Source organism: Scylla paramamosain, chromosome 12 (genome assembly GCF_035594125.1).
Source record: "Scylla paramamosain isolate STU-SP2022 chromosome 12, ASM3559412v1, whole genome shotgun sequence".
Lineage (NCBI taxonomy): Eukaryota > Metazoa > Arthropoda > Malacostraca > Decapoda > Portunidae > Scylla > Scylla paramamosain.
Genome location: NC_087162.1, coordinates 26,754,873 through 26,770,267, shown reverse-complemented (window position 1 = coordinate 26,770,267; position 15,395 = coordinate 26,754,873). Strand labels below are relative to the sequence as shown.

Sequence of the window (15,395 nt, the reverse complement as noted above, 5' to 3'; positions counted from 1 at the left end):
TACTAGGGATTACGTTGTGATTTATATGGAGAGGAGTCGTATTCTGTGTTCAGGAATGAAAGAAGGCTGTAAAGTGATAAGGAGAGAAAAGACACCCACTTGGGTGTTGCAAGCAACAGATTTGTGCAGATGTCATCATCCTGTCATAGGCATATCAGTCTGGTAGACAGTAGTAAGCAGTCATAAGAAGATGGATGGTAATAAGAAGTCTGATGTGATTTTTAGAAATGTTGATGTTGATGTGGAGTGCCAGTTGATGTGGAGAGTGATTGTGTTGGTGATTGTAAATTAATACAGTAGAGTCTTTAAGAAGAAGGCTGAGGCAGGTAGGTGATTACATAGTACCCTTCACATAACTGTTTCCAGTGGTGCCATCCAGCAACTCAGCCTTTGTGGTAAGGTTTCACACTTATCACGACAGAACTCTCAGGATGTCCATGATTCTAGATGACTTGCTGGATCTCTATTGCACTGTTAACAGGAATGTAGAAGAATACTGTACCTCTTTCTCTGCAGTCTTGCCACTTCTTAGGATTAAAGCACAGAGGTCAGCAATAGGTGAGTCATAAGGCAATACATGTGATGAAATACAAATGAAACAGAGAATAATCCCATCATGTGGTTCCTGTAACAGATGAAACCTCAACAACAGGAGTGCTGGGCAATACAAGGGCAGTGGTGAGTTATGTAGTGTTCCGCTCTCTGGGGACGCTGCTGCCAGAGTCATACAGCACCAATGTGGAACAGCGGTGGGGCGTGGGCCTGGCTGTGCGCTCCCCTGTCCTCACTGTGGCCGTGCACACGTCTCACTCCGGCCTGCTGGACACCACGCTGGAGGTGGATGTCAGGCTGAGGTTCCGTCTGGGCCATGTGGGACGCCGCTCCAACCCTCAGTGTGTCACCTGGATCATCAAGCCTGACACGTGAGTTCTGCCTGGTGCAGTGGATCAGCACTGGTGGTGTGTGACTGTTAGTATCTAAAGTGTAATCCTCCTTCTATAGCTACATTGCTCCTTCCACGACTGGCACTTTACGGAACTCTCAGGAATCTAGCACTGAATAACAAACTTATTTTTTCCCTTTATATTGGAAAGTAGAGCAGTGTTAATTTGCCCTTGTCATTCTCTAGATACCTCTCCTCTCTTGCAGCTGCAGAAAGCAACCACATATGGTTGCTTTCCTTCAGATTATCAACATTCCTGACTAATCTTACTTAACAGGATGGACTGGAGAGAGCTATTGATTGGTTGGTTGTATGTGGGAAATGAGAGTCCTAATGGATTTGTTGTGCTGCAGGGGCGAGGGCCTATGGACGAGGGAAGGATGCGAGACAGGTGTTCCTGAGCCCGGATTTGGAGAGTTTGTCAATGATACTTTCATCAACTGTACCTGCAACCACCTCTCTAGCTTTGCAGTTATACTCAATGATGCAGAAGCAGAGGTAATTTGAATGTCATTGTTAATTTACACTTCATTATATTGTCCATGCATACACTGAAGTCATAATTCCTCCCCTGCTTCCAAAGCGACTAGATTTTGTCCAGCCTTGTTTATTGTGGCATTGTACAATGTCATTGATATCATAAGGGATATATAAATAGGCAGGTGTATATGTCATTTGTTATTGTAAGGGATATATAAATGGGCAGGTGCCTATGTCATCATATCCTAAAGGGAATATATATATACATGACCAGATTTTTTTTAATGTCTTTTATTCACACTCACAAACAGTTCCTTGCTGAGCCTTCCATTGCTGAGGATGTGACAACCTACACTGGTCTGGTGCTCACTTTGGTGCTGCTGCTGCTGGCCTTCGTTGCCTTCTGTCTGCTGCGAGGCGCCCAGACAAACTCCAACACCATCCACAAGAATCTGACGGCCTCCCTCTTTGTGGTGCAGCTGCTCTTCCTGGCTGCACTCAAGATCAGGCATTTCCTTGTCCAGGAGGAGGTGAGGACCAAAGTGCTGTGTGGAAGAGAAATTAGGTTTGATTTTTGTATTTAAAAATGCTGCAGTCATTGGCTTTGTGTGGCTGTTTGTATTCACTCATCCAGAAAATGGACATTGATATATGCAGATCTGTCTAGATCTGTCTAATTATTATTGTCCAAGATTTGAGATTAAGTTCACAATGTATATAATTATTTCAACAGTTCCCATGTAAGCTTGTGGCCATCGGACTGCACTACTTCTGGCTGTGTGTGTTCACCTGGCTGCTCATTGAGGGAGTGCATCTGTATCGGATGCTGACAGAGATGCGCGATGTGAACCATGGCCAGATGCGTTTCTATTATTCATGTGGCTACGGACTGCCAGCCATCATTGTGGGCCTGTCTGTGGGAGTGCGGGCTGATCAGTATGGCAACTACTTCTTGTGAGTAATCTCCACTATTTCAGTTTATAATCATATTATGGGTGCTTTTTAGTAAGAATAGTTTGAAATGTACTTGTTTGAAATGTAAAAGTAGCAGAGATGCATAATTTTCTCAAAATCAGATCTAATATACAAATCCTTAAACCTCAAAAGGTGAGAGTGGGCTGATCCTTACTGACCACACTGCACAAGAGTGAGTTGTGCAGTATACACACCAGTTCCTTCACATCACCAGCAAAGGTTTACAATCTCTGCTGGATTATGATAAAACCCTTTCCTCCTCAATCAGTTAATTTCTTAATTTCCCACTCTATTCATAAACATCACTTCACATGTTTCCCAGACATCTCCATTCACTTTAACTTACATTACATTCATGATCTGTTCACACAACTGACCTTCCTGCATTGTGGTGTGTGATAAGGATTAGTCTTCAATTTTTTATGGACCAAGATTATGCTGGAATGTTTGATAATACATAATATGACGTAGATGCCCTGTCTCTACTACCTGCATGTAAATTTAGAGAAGGAAAAAGGTTAGTTTTACTTGGACATTATTACCTTTGTGTCTCCTACCACAGTTGCTGGCTGTCCATCTATGAGTCTGTGGTATGGGCACTGGTGGGTCCCATCTGTGCCATTGTTATCATCATCCTGCTGGTGTTTGTCATGGCCATCAGGGCATCACTCACTCTCAAGGGCCACATCGAAGGCTTCGGTAATCTAAGGTACGTCCCTCCTGTTGGACCTGAAATAGTGACATCCTTATTACTTGTGGTATTATTATATAAAATTTGAATAGTATTAATGAAAAGAGCATCACTTACAGGACTCTGCTGTGGCTGGGCATCCTGTTCCTGCCACTGCTTGGGGCCACCTGGGTCCTAGCAGTCTTGTCTGTCTCAGAGGATCTGGAGATCCTTCACTACTTCTTCTCGGTGTTCTCTCTGCTGACGGCAATGTTCATCCTGGTGGGCTACTGCCTCCTCAATAGCCGAGTGCGGGACTCCCTCTACTTCATGATCCGCACCTGCATGGGGAAAAAGGTGCCATACCAGGAGTCGCTCAGCGTTACCAGGACCTCCGTTGTGTCTGTGAGTGGATCACCTGCTCTTGCAATTCCTTCAGAAGAGTTTTGGTTGTACCTGTTAGATTAATCATATTTGTAACCTACTAAGACTGTCACTTATGTACTATGTTTCCCTGTCACTTATGCCCCCTCTTCCCACCACACAGAGATCAGCACTGACCTACAATGACGACTTCAACATCCTGCGCCGCAACATTGGCATCTCCACCGCCAGCACCACCTCACGTTCCACCTGTAAGACCTCTAGTTCCCCCTACAGCCGGGGGGAGCGGGCGGCTGCTGGGCCCCGGGGAGTGGGGGCCTCCTCTAGCACCCCCAGCAACTATAATTCCAACACTGACCTCAACTCTCAATCTGTAAAGTCACCATACGCCTATAATGATTCCACAACATTCCACAGAAAGCACAGTGAGTTCAGGAGATTAACTGCAAACTAACAAAATTGCTAACTAACAACAGCTTTAAACTAACAAACAACTGCAAACTAATACATTAACAAATAAAAGATTAACTGCAAACTAACAACTGCAAACTAACACACTAAAAAATTATCCTCAAATAGTGTGGATTTCTAACTAGATTTATTTGAGTATCCCATTCCTCACACTGCGCTGCTGTATATCACTGTCCTGAACCCAGTCACTTACATCACTGTATGCTACATTGGAAACTATACAATGATTGTCACATGTCTATATAAGTATAATCACCTGACCAAACACTCAGCCACAAACAACACTAGTCTCCATCTTTATCTTACAATATTTTCACGGTCAGTTTTCTTTTATTTCCTTAATTTTCAACTGTCCACATTGATGGCTTATAAAACTCAAGTTTGCCTTCATTTGTTAACTGAGGGGTTACCAACAAATCCATCTCATATGTTGCAATTTCAATTTAAGTAGCAATATCAGTTTGTAGTTCATAAGATAATCTGACTGGCACCAGCACCATTATTTCTCATCATCAGCAACTCTAAGCAATCCCTCTTTAGTTCATTTTTGTGGAAACCAGGTTATCTTTAGATCATTGTATATATATATATATATATATATATATATATATATATATATATATATATATATATATATATATATATATATATATATATATATATATATATATATATATATTTACTTGTTTTAAAGTGAGTGACAAAGACAGGCCTCTACCTGTAACTGATGAAAAACATCTATATTCTTGTGAAAGCATGACCAAAAACAGGCAAATGGAGGTAAACAATGGAACAGACAGTTGTAAGATGGCAGGAATCTTGACTTGAGACAGTAATGTCCCTCAAACAATGGATGCCCCATTACATACCTGCCATTCTCATTAGAAAAGCTATCTCAGAAGTACCATCTTTCAACAAGTGGCATCTTACTTCCGTCAAGAGTAGCACCTTTCAGCACATGGCATTTTACTCATAAGCCATTTGACGTGACAGTACTGCTTGTTACCTCATTCTGCACCACTGAACCCTCACACCACCACAGCTGCAGGAGCACGGGCCACCAAGCGCCGGGAGAGTGAGAGTGAGAGCGAGCTGAGCCTGGACCACCGCTCCCTGGACCTTGCCTCGTCCCACTCCAGCGACGAGGATGACACCACCACCCACAACGGCACACTGAGGGTCAATGAGCACCGCACCAATCCTCCCCCAGGTACTGTCTCGCCTGCAGCACTGCCACTGCTTTGCTCACCCAGTCTGCTTCACCTTCCTAGAAATACATCATATTTCAAGAACAATAACTGAAGCTATGAGTCAGTGTTAACTACAGATAATTGTCTAATGCTCTATACCAAGGAAACCATATTAACTAAGGCTGAGTCATTAATTTGAACTGCACAAAAGAGAAGCCATATTAACTGAGGGAAAAATTACTCATTTCAACTGCACTAAATATTAAAATCAAGAAAGATTTACTAAAGCTAAATGTTGTACTTTTAATTATATTAAATATAATGTCAAGGGGAAGCTATATTAACAGAAACTAAAGAATAACTGATTTTTAACTAAGACAAAAAAAGTAAGCAATTCTATTTCCAGCTGTACTAAATAATAACTGATAATAAGGTTAAGTGTTAGTGAAGCCACAACGAAGACTAACCACACCCTGGGTCCACAGAGGTGCCTCCCAAACCCTCCAGCTACTTACCTAACATATACGATCTGGACACCACAGCCGAGGCCTTGCCCCCTCCTCCTCCCCCTGGCATGGTTGGGGGGAGGGAGGGGATGACAGGCTCTCCTCTCCTCCACAATATTCGCCCCCTCTATGCCACACACTGGTCCTCCCAGCTGCCACCAGCATACCCTGGCATCATAAAAGGTGAACAGGAGAGTACATGTAATCCAATGCTGTCAGTTACTAATGCACTTGTAAAATCACTGCATTACATCACAAAGTTAGAAGGAAAGAATCAGTATCAGTTAATAATATACCAGCAGTAAAACAATTGCATGAAGTTAAAAAGGAACCATCAGCAAAACAAACTCTATGTACCTGTAGTAAAATCAATTATAAACAAAATCCATTTCTTACTAATGTACCACTGCCCTCCCAGAACACAATGTAGCATCCCCACCCTGGGCCAGTGAGCGCCTCTCCACCACCACCGCTTCAGACAATGAAATGTCAGACAAGCCAGACAACCTGAGGGTGGAGTCCCGTCCAAGCCTCTCACGTTACCTGGATGAGGTAAACAAACAAAATATTAAGATATTATCTTAACATTACAGAAAACTGTATTACTGAGATGATGAGTATAGGTATATTTCAACAGGTTTTGTAATCACTACTAGAACAGTATTTCTGGAACTACTCTTTAGAACCATAACATTTTTTCCTGGATACTTTGGAAGTTTCATACATAAGCTTGGTAGGATCTTGCTACCTGTTAATAAGAAGAAACAGTTATGAATGACATTCCTTTTTTCACAATCCTGCTAGTTTGTGTGATGTGAGCTTTACAATTCATATGACTAAAATCTGTAGGATCTGTAGTCAACACTGGTATTCTTCATGTTCCTTCTCCCGAGGCAAGGCCCTGCTATTCACCAGCTGAGAACTACTTCGTAATCTTTATATCCCAAATACATGAGCTAGATAGAATCTTCTATAATCAACACAAAAATAGTAAACATTCCTTTTCTCCAGGCAAGGTCCCGCTACTCACCAGCAGAAAATCAGTTTGGAACATACTCCCCAAGCACCAAGCACCGGTACTCGCCAGACATGAAAAAGTTCTCCACTCTGGACTCCAAGAGATACTCCCCCGATACAAGGAGGTACTCACCAGATGTCCCTTCCTCCCGCCTCCACTCCCGCGACAACTCCTTCTCTCAGGAGCTGCCGCCACCGCCACCACCCCACCAGTACCCCCACCATGACATGAAGCGCATCTCCCCTGAAAACCTGGTGGTCCGAACAGAGTCTCGGGCGAGCAGGTCGAGTGTGGACAGCAGTGACAAGAAACGTTACTCACCACCCAATCCACACCACCACCATCAAGTCATATACACGCCACAGAGCCAAAAGCGGTTCCTCCACAATCTAGCGGAAGGTGAGTTGTGGTAGTTCAAGGTTTTTGAAGTATCACCATCATTGCCATAACATCATCACTTTTATTATCACTACAACTACTCTACATGATATCACAGTTTCTAGCACAGTAGTAACCTGAGGACATTCAAACACTATAATTAGAGAATCTCTTCTTGCTCACTAATTGGTTTATATATGATATTCAATCTTGCTTTAAAATGTCTAGCAATATGGCGTATATGAAAAGCCTTCATTAGTTACCGTGCTAATAATGAAGGATGTCTGGTAAGAATACAATGTTTGCTATACATTTTAAAACAAGATAGGAATACATTGGTCAATCAGTGAGGGAGAACTTGACTCAGTGATCAGCAGTGTTACTGTGTTTGTGTCCTCAGATGGGAGTAACAACCACAGATTATGACACTTTGGGCCATATTCTCAAGCACTTCATTGTCTTACCTTCACTTGTTATAACAGCTTGAGTTTTCATGGTAAATATTATAGGCAGTTTAACAAGGATTCTGCATCATTGAAAAAAGTATCAATGAACACGTGATCTTTGGAAATTCTTCACGAGAGAACAAAGTGTTTAAGAAATTCTTCACGAGAGAACAAGTGTTTCAGAATACAGGCCATAAATACACCACTACAGGTTCATCACCACCATTGTCACCTTATTTACGTAGCATGCTTACCTTCTGCACCATGCATTTTCCCTTATGAAGCCAGAGCTTGGCAGGGGTTGTGGACACCAGTAGCTTCCCTCAGAATCTCACTGCTTCCTGGAGTTTGTTCTGGATCATGTGGGGTTTCTGCTGAACATGTGTTATGTGTTTCCCTCCTTCCTTACTTTCAATTTCCCAAGTGTTTCCCTTCAATGTTCATGTGCTGTAAGGAAAGTGAGGAAATTTAAGCTTATCAAAGAGGGTGAAGCATTGAAATTGTAGTAATTTAAAATTGACTAAGAAGTCAAACCAAGCATTGCATATGAATCGTGAATATGTGTAGGAAGCAGTAGTTCCTGGATCAAGATTGCAATGCTACTCAGAACTTGGAAATAGGAAGCAAGTGGATTAACAGATAGTTATTTTATAGATGTTATTTATCATACTGAATAAATAAGTGCTGTAATGAAATGGGAGTAGAGGACTTATATAGTAGCACTGGTGGGTGATAAGGACTGCGTAAATGATGGGGCATTAGATGGCTAGTTTTACTAATGATAGATAAGAAATGGAAGTAGATTTTAGATAGATGAGCAAGCATAAGAAATGGGAGTAGATACAACTGTACATAGTTTATTAGGATAACAAGGGTAAGAAGGCTTTGTGCTGCTATGAAGCTAGTGAGGATAAGGCTTGGTAGTAGTGTTGAAGAAAGTGAGGGGTAAGGTATGGTGCTAGCAAGAGTAAGGCTTGGTGCAGTGAGGGCAAGGCTTGGTGGACAAGGTAGCGGGCGGTGCAGGAGGTGACAAGGACGTACCTTCACCAACAGACCCGAGTCCCGAGGCCCTGCCGGCGCCTGTGATGGGGTGTGGGGCTGGAGGGGGGGACGGCAATATGATGGAAGTAAACAACCTTAATATCTCTCCTTCCAATCCCCCTCCACCCCCCTCACCCCCCCCGTCCCTCCCAGCCTCCCTGATGGGCACGCACAAGATCTCTGCCATAACACTAGGAATCTCAGACTCAGAGTAAGAGTGATCATGATTTTCTCTCCATTTAATTAAGTCTAGCTGTAAAATTAAGTTAATCTCATACAGTTGCACACATTTTTTGTTTGTAAAGCCTGCAGTTTGAGAATATCTAGAAGCCTCAAGGTGTTCAACTTTCTGATATTCCTTTGGGTTTTGGTTAGCCGAGTCTCCTACCACTACTGTCTACCAGCTTCTGTTACTTGTATTTAATGGCTAAGGTACTGCACAACTCTATGCGATGTTCTTGCTCAATGTTATTACATCATATTCTATTTTCTGTGCTATCCATAGGGAAGACTGCTAAGGTAAAATGGGTAAGAAAATTGGGGTGATATCAAAGGTTGCCCCACACAATATACTTGATGAAATGGATCATACAGAATGAGATCTACCATACAGTACATTATCTAAATTTAAAGTCAGAATAAAACTTTTGCCCAAATTCTTTTTATATCTATCTATCTATCTACCTATCATATATATATATATATATATATATATATATATATATATATATATATATATATATATATATATATATATATATATATATATATATATACTTTTTTTTTCATGAGACTTTTGATATGAAACCCATTTTGAAACATTGAGCTTTAGATCCTAAGATGAAGCTGTGGCACTGTCTTCCAAACGTAGCATGAATCTTCCAATACATTGTACTGTTCACTGCCATTAAAAAATAAAGTGAATATTCTCACACCTTCTCACATCCTGATAGTTTTCTGGACCCTTCGTGGCCTTCACTGCCACACAGAAGTTCCAGATTGGACTCTAGTAGTGCTCACCCTTGTGGCAAGCTTCTCTAGTGTGCTCAGCTTTCTCAGCTTTCTGGAAAGCATGTTGTGATCTATATAGTTTTTTGCTGATGCACAAGTATATGGAAACTGCAAAGCTGTGGTTCTTCCTACTACGATATTTGTTTTATGGCTCTGTAGGAGTTAGTAGTTATTATAGTCAGCATTTTGTCTCAAGGAATGAATATTACTGACATTCCTGCCTTCCTTTCCAGCAAAGACAGCACGGAAACCACCGTCTGACACTAACTGCGGTGGAGAGACTTAGCAGGAATGGCTGAAGCTGTGTGTTAGAACCAATGTTAATGTAGGTTATCACAAATATTCCATTTGTTGATTGTAAATAAATTCTCAGTTGTCATGCATAATTAGTGTTGCAAAGTCCTTGGGATTGCAATCCCACTGGCCACAGGTACAAAAAAGTTGACAAAGCCATATTTTATGTAAACCATTGGACTTCACTGCACACTCGTGTTGTTTGGGATCCAAGTGTTCATCAGACGTGAGCTGCATTGTTAGCAAGGTAGTGCATTTATTGTATATCACAAACTAAAACACTAATTGCTTAATTGTGGGGAACAAATGAAGCTGCAAATTTAAAATGAAGCATGTGAGAGTGAGTGAGTGTTAATGTCTCCATGTGACAGTAATGTGTGGTGTGCCGCCACCACTGCCGCTGCATCACAAAACTCAGCGCGCATGTTTGATGCAGGCCACTGTGTAAATGATCAACTTTGTCAAGACATCGTCCTTCTTGCTTTGCCATCAAGCCACTCGGCTGCATCAGTAAAATGTGCAACAACAGTGTGCTCTGACATGGCTGAAGCACGTTGGTTATTGTTATCTGTGTGTTATTTATTTTGTGAGTTGCCAGAAATCCAGTGTGTGATCTTGGGTGTGAGGACTGAGGAGGCCCTCGGCACTCTGACCGGCACCCCTACACTGGTGACTGACCACATCCGGCCTGTGCCGTGCAGTCTGGGTGTACTGAAGACATTACTTTAGTCGCATGTACATACGCTTGTACATAAAGTTATGTGTAACTGTTCCTGAGCAGGTCTCATTAGATCTGTGAAAATTAAATGTAAATTGTAAGCTATTGTTGCTACTGCTCCCCCAAAACTCTCATCTTGCAATACCAAACTGACATCTTTCCTTTGAGTTTTCTGTGTACTGATCTCAGTTCAAGCCAAAAGGTGATCTTGGCATTCACTGTCATGTCTGTACTATAGCTTTCCATTTAACTGACATGCATCTCATCACTGATGAGATTCAAGAACTCGGAAACCTGAGAAACTTTGAGATGACATACAAGTGTCTGCTGTTTTAGGCTTAATTCTGCATCACAGTACAGTTACGGTACTAAAGTGAACCACAGACTTGAGTAGTTTGGCTATACAGTCCCCAATCCAGAGCTCCTTTCCTCTCTTAAGATGTGAATCTTGTCATCAGAAAGCAAAGCAACAAGATCTTCCCCAATCACCTTGTACATTATCTGCTTCTTACAAGTAAATACCACTAATGGGTGTAATTCTGAGCAGATTAATGTCTATCACATATAGCTTATTTGCTTAGAGACGGAGAGAAAGAAACTGGTTGATCAGTACCTATTGGGAATAAGTACTCACTGGCAAATGTAGGAACATGCAACAGAATAAACTAAATCCTTCACTATGGAACATTGAGAGAAAATGAGCCATGGGGAAGTGTGCAAATCAAAGGAAGATTAATGTTAGTTGAGAGGGAAGAGTTGAAAGCAACATACCACCACCTACTTGGCTTCAAATGACATTCTTTGGTCATAATTTATAGATCCATTTCAATGTACATTATTATTTGCAGTACAAAGATATTTTAATGTATATATTTATGTATATATTTTATTAAATGTAAATGTGTCGCAGATCAGTGGTTTGATTCAACCTCATTCTCTATTGCATGCAACGTTTAGTAGTCTAAGGTGTCAATAATCTCAGATGATGGAGCTCTTGTTGCAACTGGTAAGGAGATTGTAAAGGTCAAGTAAAGAACCTGGAAAGGCATGTGACAAAGGAAAGCTGAAGGGAAATGTAAAACAATCAGTGATGCAGTAAGGGTGGTGGAGTACGCCTTTGGGAGAGGAAATATGGACTTGCTAGTGGGGAAATTTGTGAGGAAACTTAAAGGCTGGATAGGGGATGAACAATGACTTACAGGAAAATTTTAAAGATTAGATAGAGATAAACAAGGACACAGAGAGTGACTTACAAACATTCCTGGCAAGAGGGCAAAGAACAGGTGGCTGAGGGCAAACTTGCTGGTCTCAGGGATGGAGACAAGGGGTGGGGTAGTCCATGCTGATGGCCGGCACATCCTTCAAGTATAGCGGAAACTCCTCCCCACTGATCACCTGAGGGGAATGGTAGAGTTAGGGATAGATTAGGGTGTCAGGGAGAAACTGGCACAAAGATGCAGATGCCTGGAAAAAACAGGAATATTTATCCATCTATCAATCTGCAAAAAGGGCTGGAACACAAGGAAATATAGGAAGAATAAGAGAAAGACAGGGAACAACAATGCAATTGTAAAGAACAAAGGAAACATGGAGAAATAAATTAGAGGCAAGTAAGGAAAAGAAGGAACAGGAGGGTAAAATAGAAGGATGGGCAATAAGAATAGTGACAGTTTATTTCTGTATAACCAATGCAGTGAGAAACAGTGAGATGAAACAGGAATACAATGGGTAATAGATGAAACCCACAGAACCATTAATAGTAACAGGGGATTTCAATGGACATGTGGGAGTCAAGGGGGAAACAAAGTGAACAGGAACAGACAAATAATATGGCATTGGATGGAGAAATATGGACTAATAGTGCTAGATGATGATGATAAGTGTTACAGATTATGCATTAGTGAATGACAATGTATATAAAAGGTTTCTTGAAATTAAAATACATAAAGATAAGGAAATTTACAACTCCTCACACCAGCTTGCTAGATGTGAAACTAAAGGTGAAAGGAAGGAAAGGAGGGCAAGAAAAATTAATGGGAATATTATAAATCAATCTAGAAGAACAGGTATTAAGAGTATGGTTGACAGAATGGAATTGAGTTAAGGATTAAATATACAACAAATAAAGTTTTGAAGAGAGTATAGAGGAGAGTGGAGAAAGATGGTGATGGAGAGGAACATGTATGGATAAATGAAGAGATAAGAAAGGAAATGAGAGAGAGAGAGAGAGAGAGAGAGAGAGAGAGAGAGAGAGAGAGAGAGAGAGAGAGAGAGAGAGAGAGAGAGAGAGAGAGAGAGAGAGAGAGAGAGAGAGAGAGAGAGAGAGAGAGAGAGAGAGAGAGAGAGAGAGAGAGAGAGAAATAGGATTGAAAAAACAAAACAAATAAACGAACAAACAAGCAAAAGAAATGGGGAAAAGAGAAATAATTTGCATGTGGATCAAATAGAACGTTGTGAAGTGATAGATGTTTAAGAGTCTTCCTGTTGAAGATAGATTAAAAAACTTTAGATAGGCAGGAAATTAAAGTTTGTTTGAGAGATTAGAACAATCATCCTTTATAGTAACAGGCAGAATGTGGACACACTTCCACCAAGAAGGAAAGGTAGATGTTGACAAACAGAGTAGAGAGAGTTCGGCTAGGCAAGGTGCAAGCACGGAGGTGCAGTTTTGGAAAGCAACAGGTGGGACCCCATCAGGTCCACAAGCCTTTCGAGGGTTTAGGCCAGCGAGGGCATGGAAAACATCATTGCAAAGAATTTTAATAGGTAGCATGAAGTAGTCAGAGAGTTTTCAGCAAAGGTTTGAGCGAAGAGTTCAGCTTTAGAGACAGATGTGATAGCAGTGGTGCCATCTGGTTGATATAAAGGAGGGAAAGAAGAAGCAAAGTTATTGAGAGGTTTTTGGCTAGGTGCCAGAAGTCACGAGAGGAGTTAGATCTTGAAAGATTGACACTTTCTATTAATGAAGGAGTTTTTGGCTACTTGGAGAACAGACTACTTAGATTACATTAATTTGGTTAGGTTAGGTTTCTTTAGTTAAACTAGGTTAGATTAGTTTAGTTAGGTTAAGATAGTTTGGTTAGATTAGGTTAGTTTCATTTGGTTGGGTTAAGTGGTGGTGGTGACAGCCAGGGCGCCCACAGGCAAGCAGTAGCCACTTCCCTTGAAGGGAACATTGTGCGTGAGTGATACTGTTGTGCTACTTATATGTGAGGATGAAACTTTTTTTTTTCTGGTAAATTTCGGTCAGTTTTGTATTAATTTGCTTTTCGTTTCTGATGGAGGGTAAAACATAAAAACTAATGATTTGCGGAAAAAAAACAACATGCAGATTAATTTAAAACAGACCGAAAACTACCAGAAGAACATGTTTACGTCTGGAAAACAGTAGGCTAGCCCTATCTTAACATTCCCCCAACTTCGTTCTTACACCATCTCAAATAAAACCTCTTATTTTACATTATTTCTTAGTTACCTACAATCTTAAGGCTATACAATGATACATTATTTACTTACATGTCCCTTCCTCGCCATCCAGCGTACCATGAAACCTGTGTCCTAAAATGAGGGTAAGAAGGCCAGAAAGGCCTCTGAGCATTGCTCTGAGTCCTCCTGTGGGCTTGCGATCAGCTGGTGTCAGGCTGGCGGCTTGATCTCAGCGTTGCCATATTGTTTTGGCCATATTATCGTACTACACAGGTTGAAATTATTGTACTTCTGGTAAAATTATCGTACATATGTAATTATTCCAAATATTATGCAAAACTGCCACTTTCCAAATACAGCAGAATTTAGGTTTTATATATATATATATATATATATATATATATATATATATATATATATATATATATATATATATATATATATATATATATATATATATAGAGAGAGAGAGAGAGAGAGAGAGAGAGAGAGAGAGAGAGAGAGAGAGAGAGAGAGAGAGAGAGAGAGAGAGAGAGAGAGAGAGAGAGAGAGAGAGTGTGTGTGTGTGTGTGATGAAAAAAACAGGTAACAGTAATTCTATGATGCAACATGTCAAATATTTCATCAAAACTCGCTTACTTTGGTTCGCTTCAGTTGTCCGCGACCACAGCCACACTCACACACCATCACTACGCCTGCTCACAACACACTAGCGCGTAGCAACTTCGCGGCGGCGGTCTGCGACTGCCTTACAAGTTAACCAGTGTGTCACGTCTATCGGTGGTGTTAGTACCCGTCTGTTTCAACTCTCAGCCTGACAGAATGTTTTTTTTTTTTTGTGTGTGTGTGTGTGTGTAACCACGCCTACACAGTGGCTGCCAAGGCTTACCCATTAGTTAAACCTTCTTTAGTTGGTAATGAGGAAGGCGTGGGCTCTAACAGTGGACACCCGAAAGCAGCGGTGGGTGAAAACAAGCAAAATAAAGAAAAGTTTGGCTGTGAGAAGGTGCTAGACAGCCAGCCATAGTGACGAGGAGGCAGGAACATCACCATCACAGGGAAGGTAAGGTCAGGAAGTGTTAGAATAAATTTAGGTAACTTAACGTAACTTTTTAATGAATGACTGAACAATCCACGGTTTTAACTCATTTTAACGCATCTCACCTAACCTCCAGCACAATACATCCCTGTGTCAGCCTCGTCTCGTTGCTAAAAACCGTAAAATTTAACTTAATGAAAATGTAAACAATCTGGGTCGTCTCTATTTATCAGCCATTATCTCTCTTATCTGTGAGTGTTTTAAACCAATACTGTCGCAAAGCGAAGCCACATGACCAAGCTCTAATATCCACTCGTTAGATATACCTGCCATTACTTACTTTAAGTTTGGTGAGGGTTTAAATGATTGAGAAGGGTTGGTCGTCCCCTCCACTGGCCCCCCACC

The 15,395-nt window shown here is 41.1% G+C and overlaps 1 protein-coding gene and 1 long non-coding RNA gene across 15 annotated transcripts in view; one reads left to right on the top strand and one right to left on the bottom strand.

Annotated features, from left to right (window-relative positions):
• The window catches only part of LOC135106031 (protocadherin-like wing polarity protein stan), a 25,453-nt gene extending 14,017 nt beyond the window's left edge, over window positions 1-11,436 (top strand). For 3 of the 5 annotated variants that reach the window (XM_064014819.1, XM_064014817.1, XM_064014821.1), the window contains exons 19-31: window positions 635-923; window positions 1,297-1,441; window positions 1,735-1,953; window positions 2,157-2,377; window positions 2,961-3,107; window positions 3,209-3,473; window positions 3,616-3,877; window positions 4,966-5,133; window positions 5,599-5,802; window positions 6,038-6,171; window positions 6,631-7,036; window positions 8,515-8,713; window positions 9,747-11,436. In XM_064014819.1, coding sequence (XP_063870889.1) covers window positions 635-923; window positions 1,297-1,441; window positions 1,735-1,953; window positions 2,157-2,377; window positions 2,961-3,107; window positions 3,209-3,473; window positions 3,616-3,877; window positions 4,966-5,133; window positions 5,599-5,802; window positions 6,038-6,171; window positions 6,631-7,036; window positions 8,515-8,713; window positions 9,747-9,774 — 2,687 coding nt within the window. In that variant the 3' untranslated portion in view covers window positions 9,775-11,436. The remainder of the gene's footprint in view (window positions 1-634; window positions 924-1,296; window positions 1,442-1,734; window positions 1,954-2,156; window positions 2,378-2,960; window positions 3,108-3,208; window positions 3,474-3,615; window positions 3,878-4,965; window positions 5,134-5,598; window positions 5,803-6,037; window positions 6,172-6,630; window positions 7,037-8,514; window positions 8,714-9,746) is intronic. The other 2 variants (XM_064014818.1, XM_064014820.1) reach the window with 2 other exon arrangements.
• On the bottom strand, window positions 1,609-15,395 carry LOC135106034 (uncharacterized). Of its 10 annotated transcripts, XR_010271103.1 has the most exons (14): window positions 14,591-14,605; window positions 14,042-14,216; window positions 11,779-11,920; window positions 9,438-9,565; window positions 8,503-8,559; window positions 7,716-7,908; window positions 5,977-6,162; window positions 5,629-5,787; window positions 4,930-5,190; window positions 3,630-3,823; window positions 3,207-3,524; window positions 2,941-3,127; window positions 2,213-2,337; window positions 1,609-1,968 (listed from the first exon to the last, which is right to left on the bottom strand). It is a non-coding gene; the product is annotated as an uncharacterized LOC135106034 (long non-coding RNA). The 10 variants fall into 10 exon arrangements; XR_010271104.1 differs by lacking the exon at window positions 8,503-8,559; XR_010271105.1 differs by lacking the exon at window positions 9,438-9,565.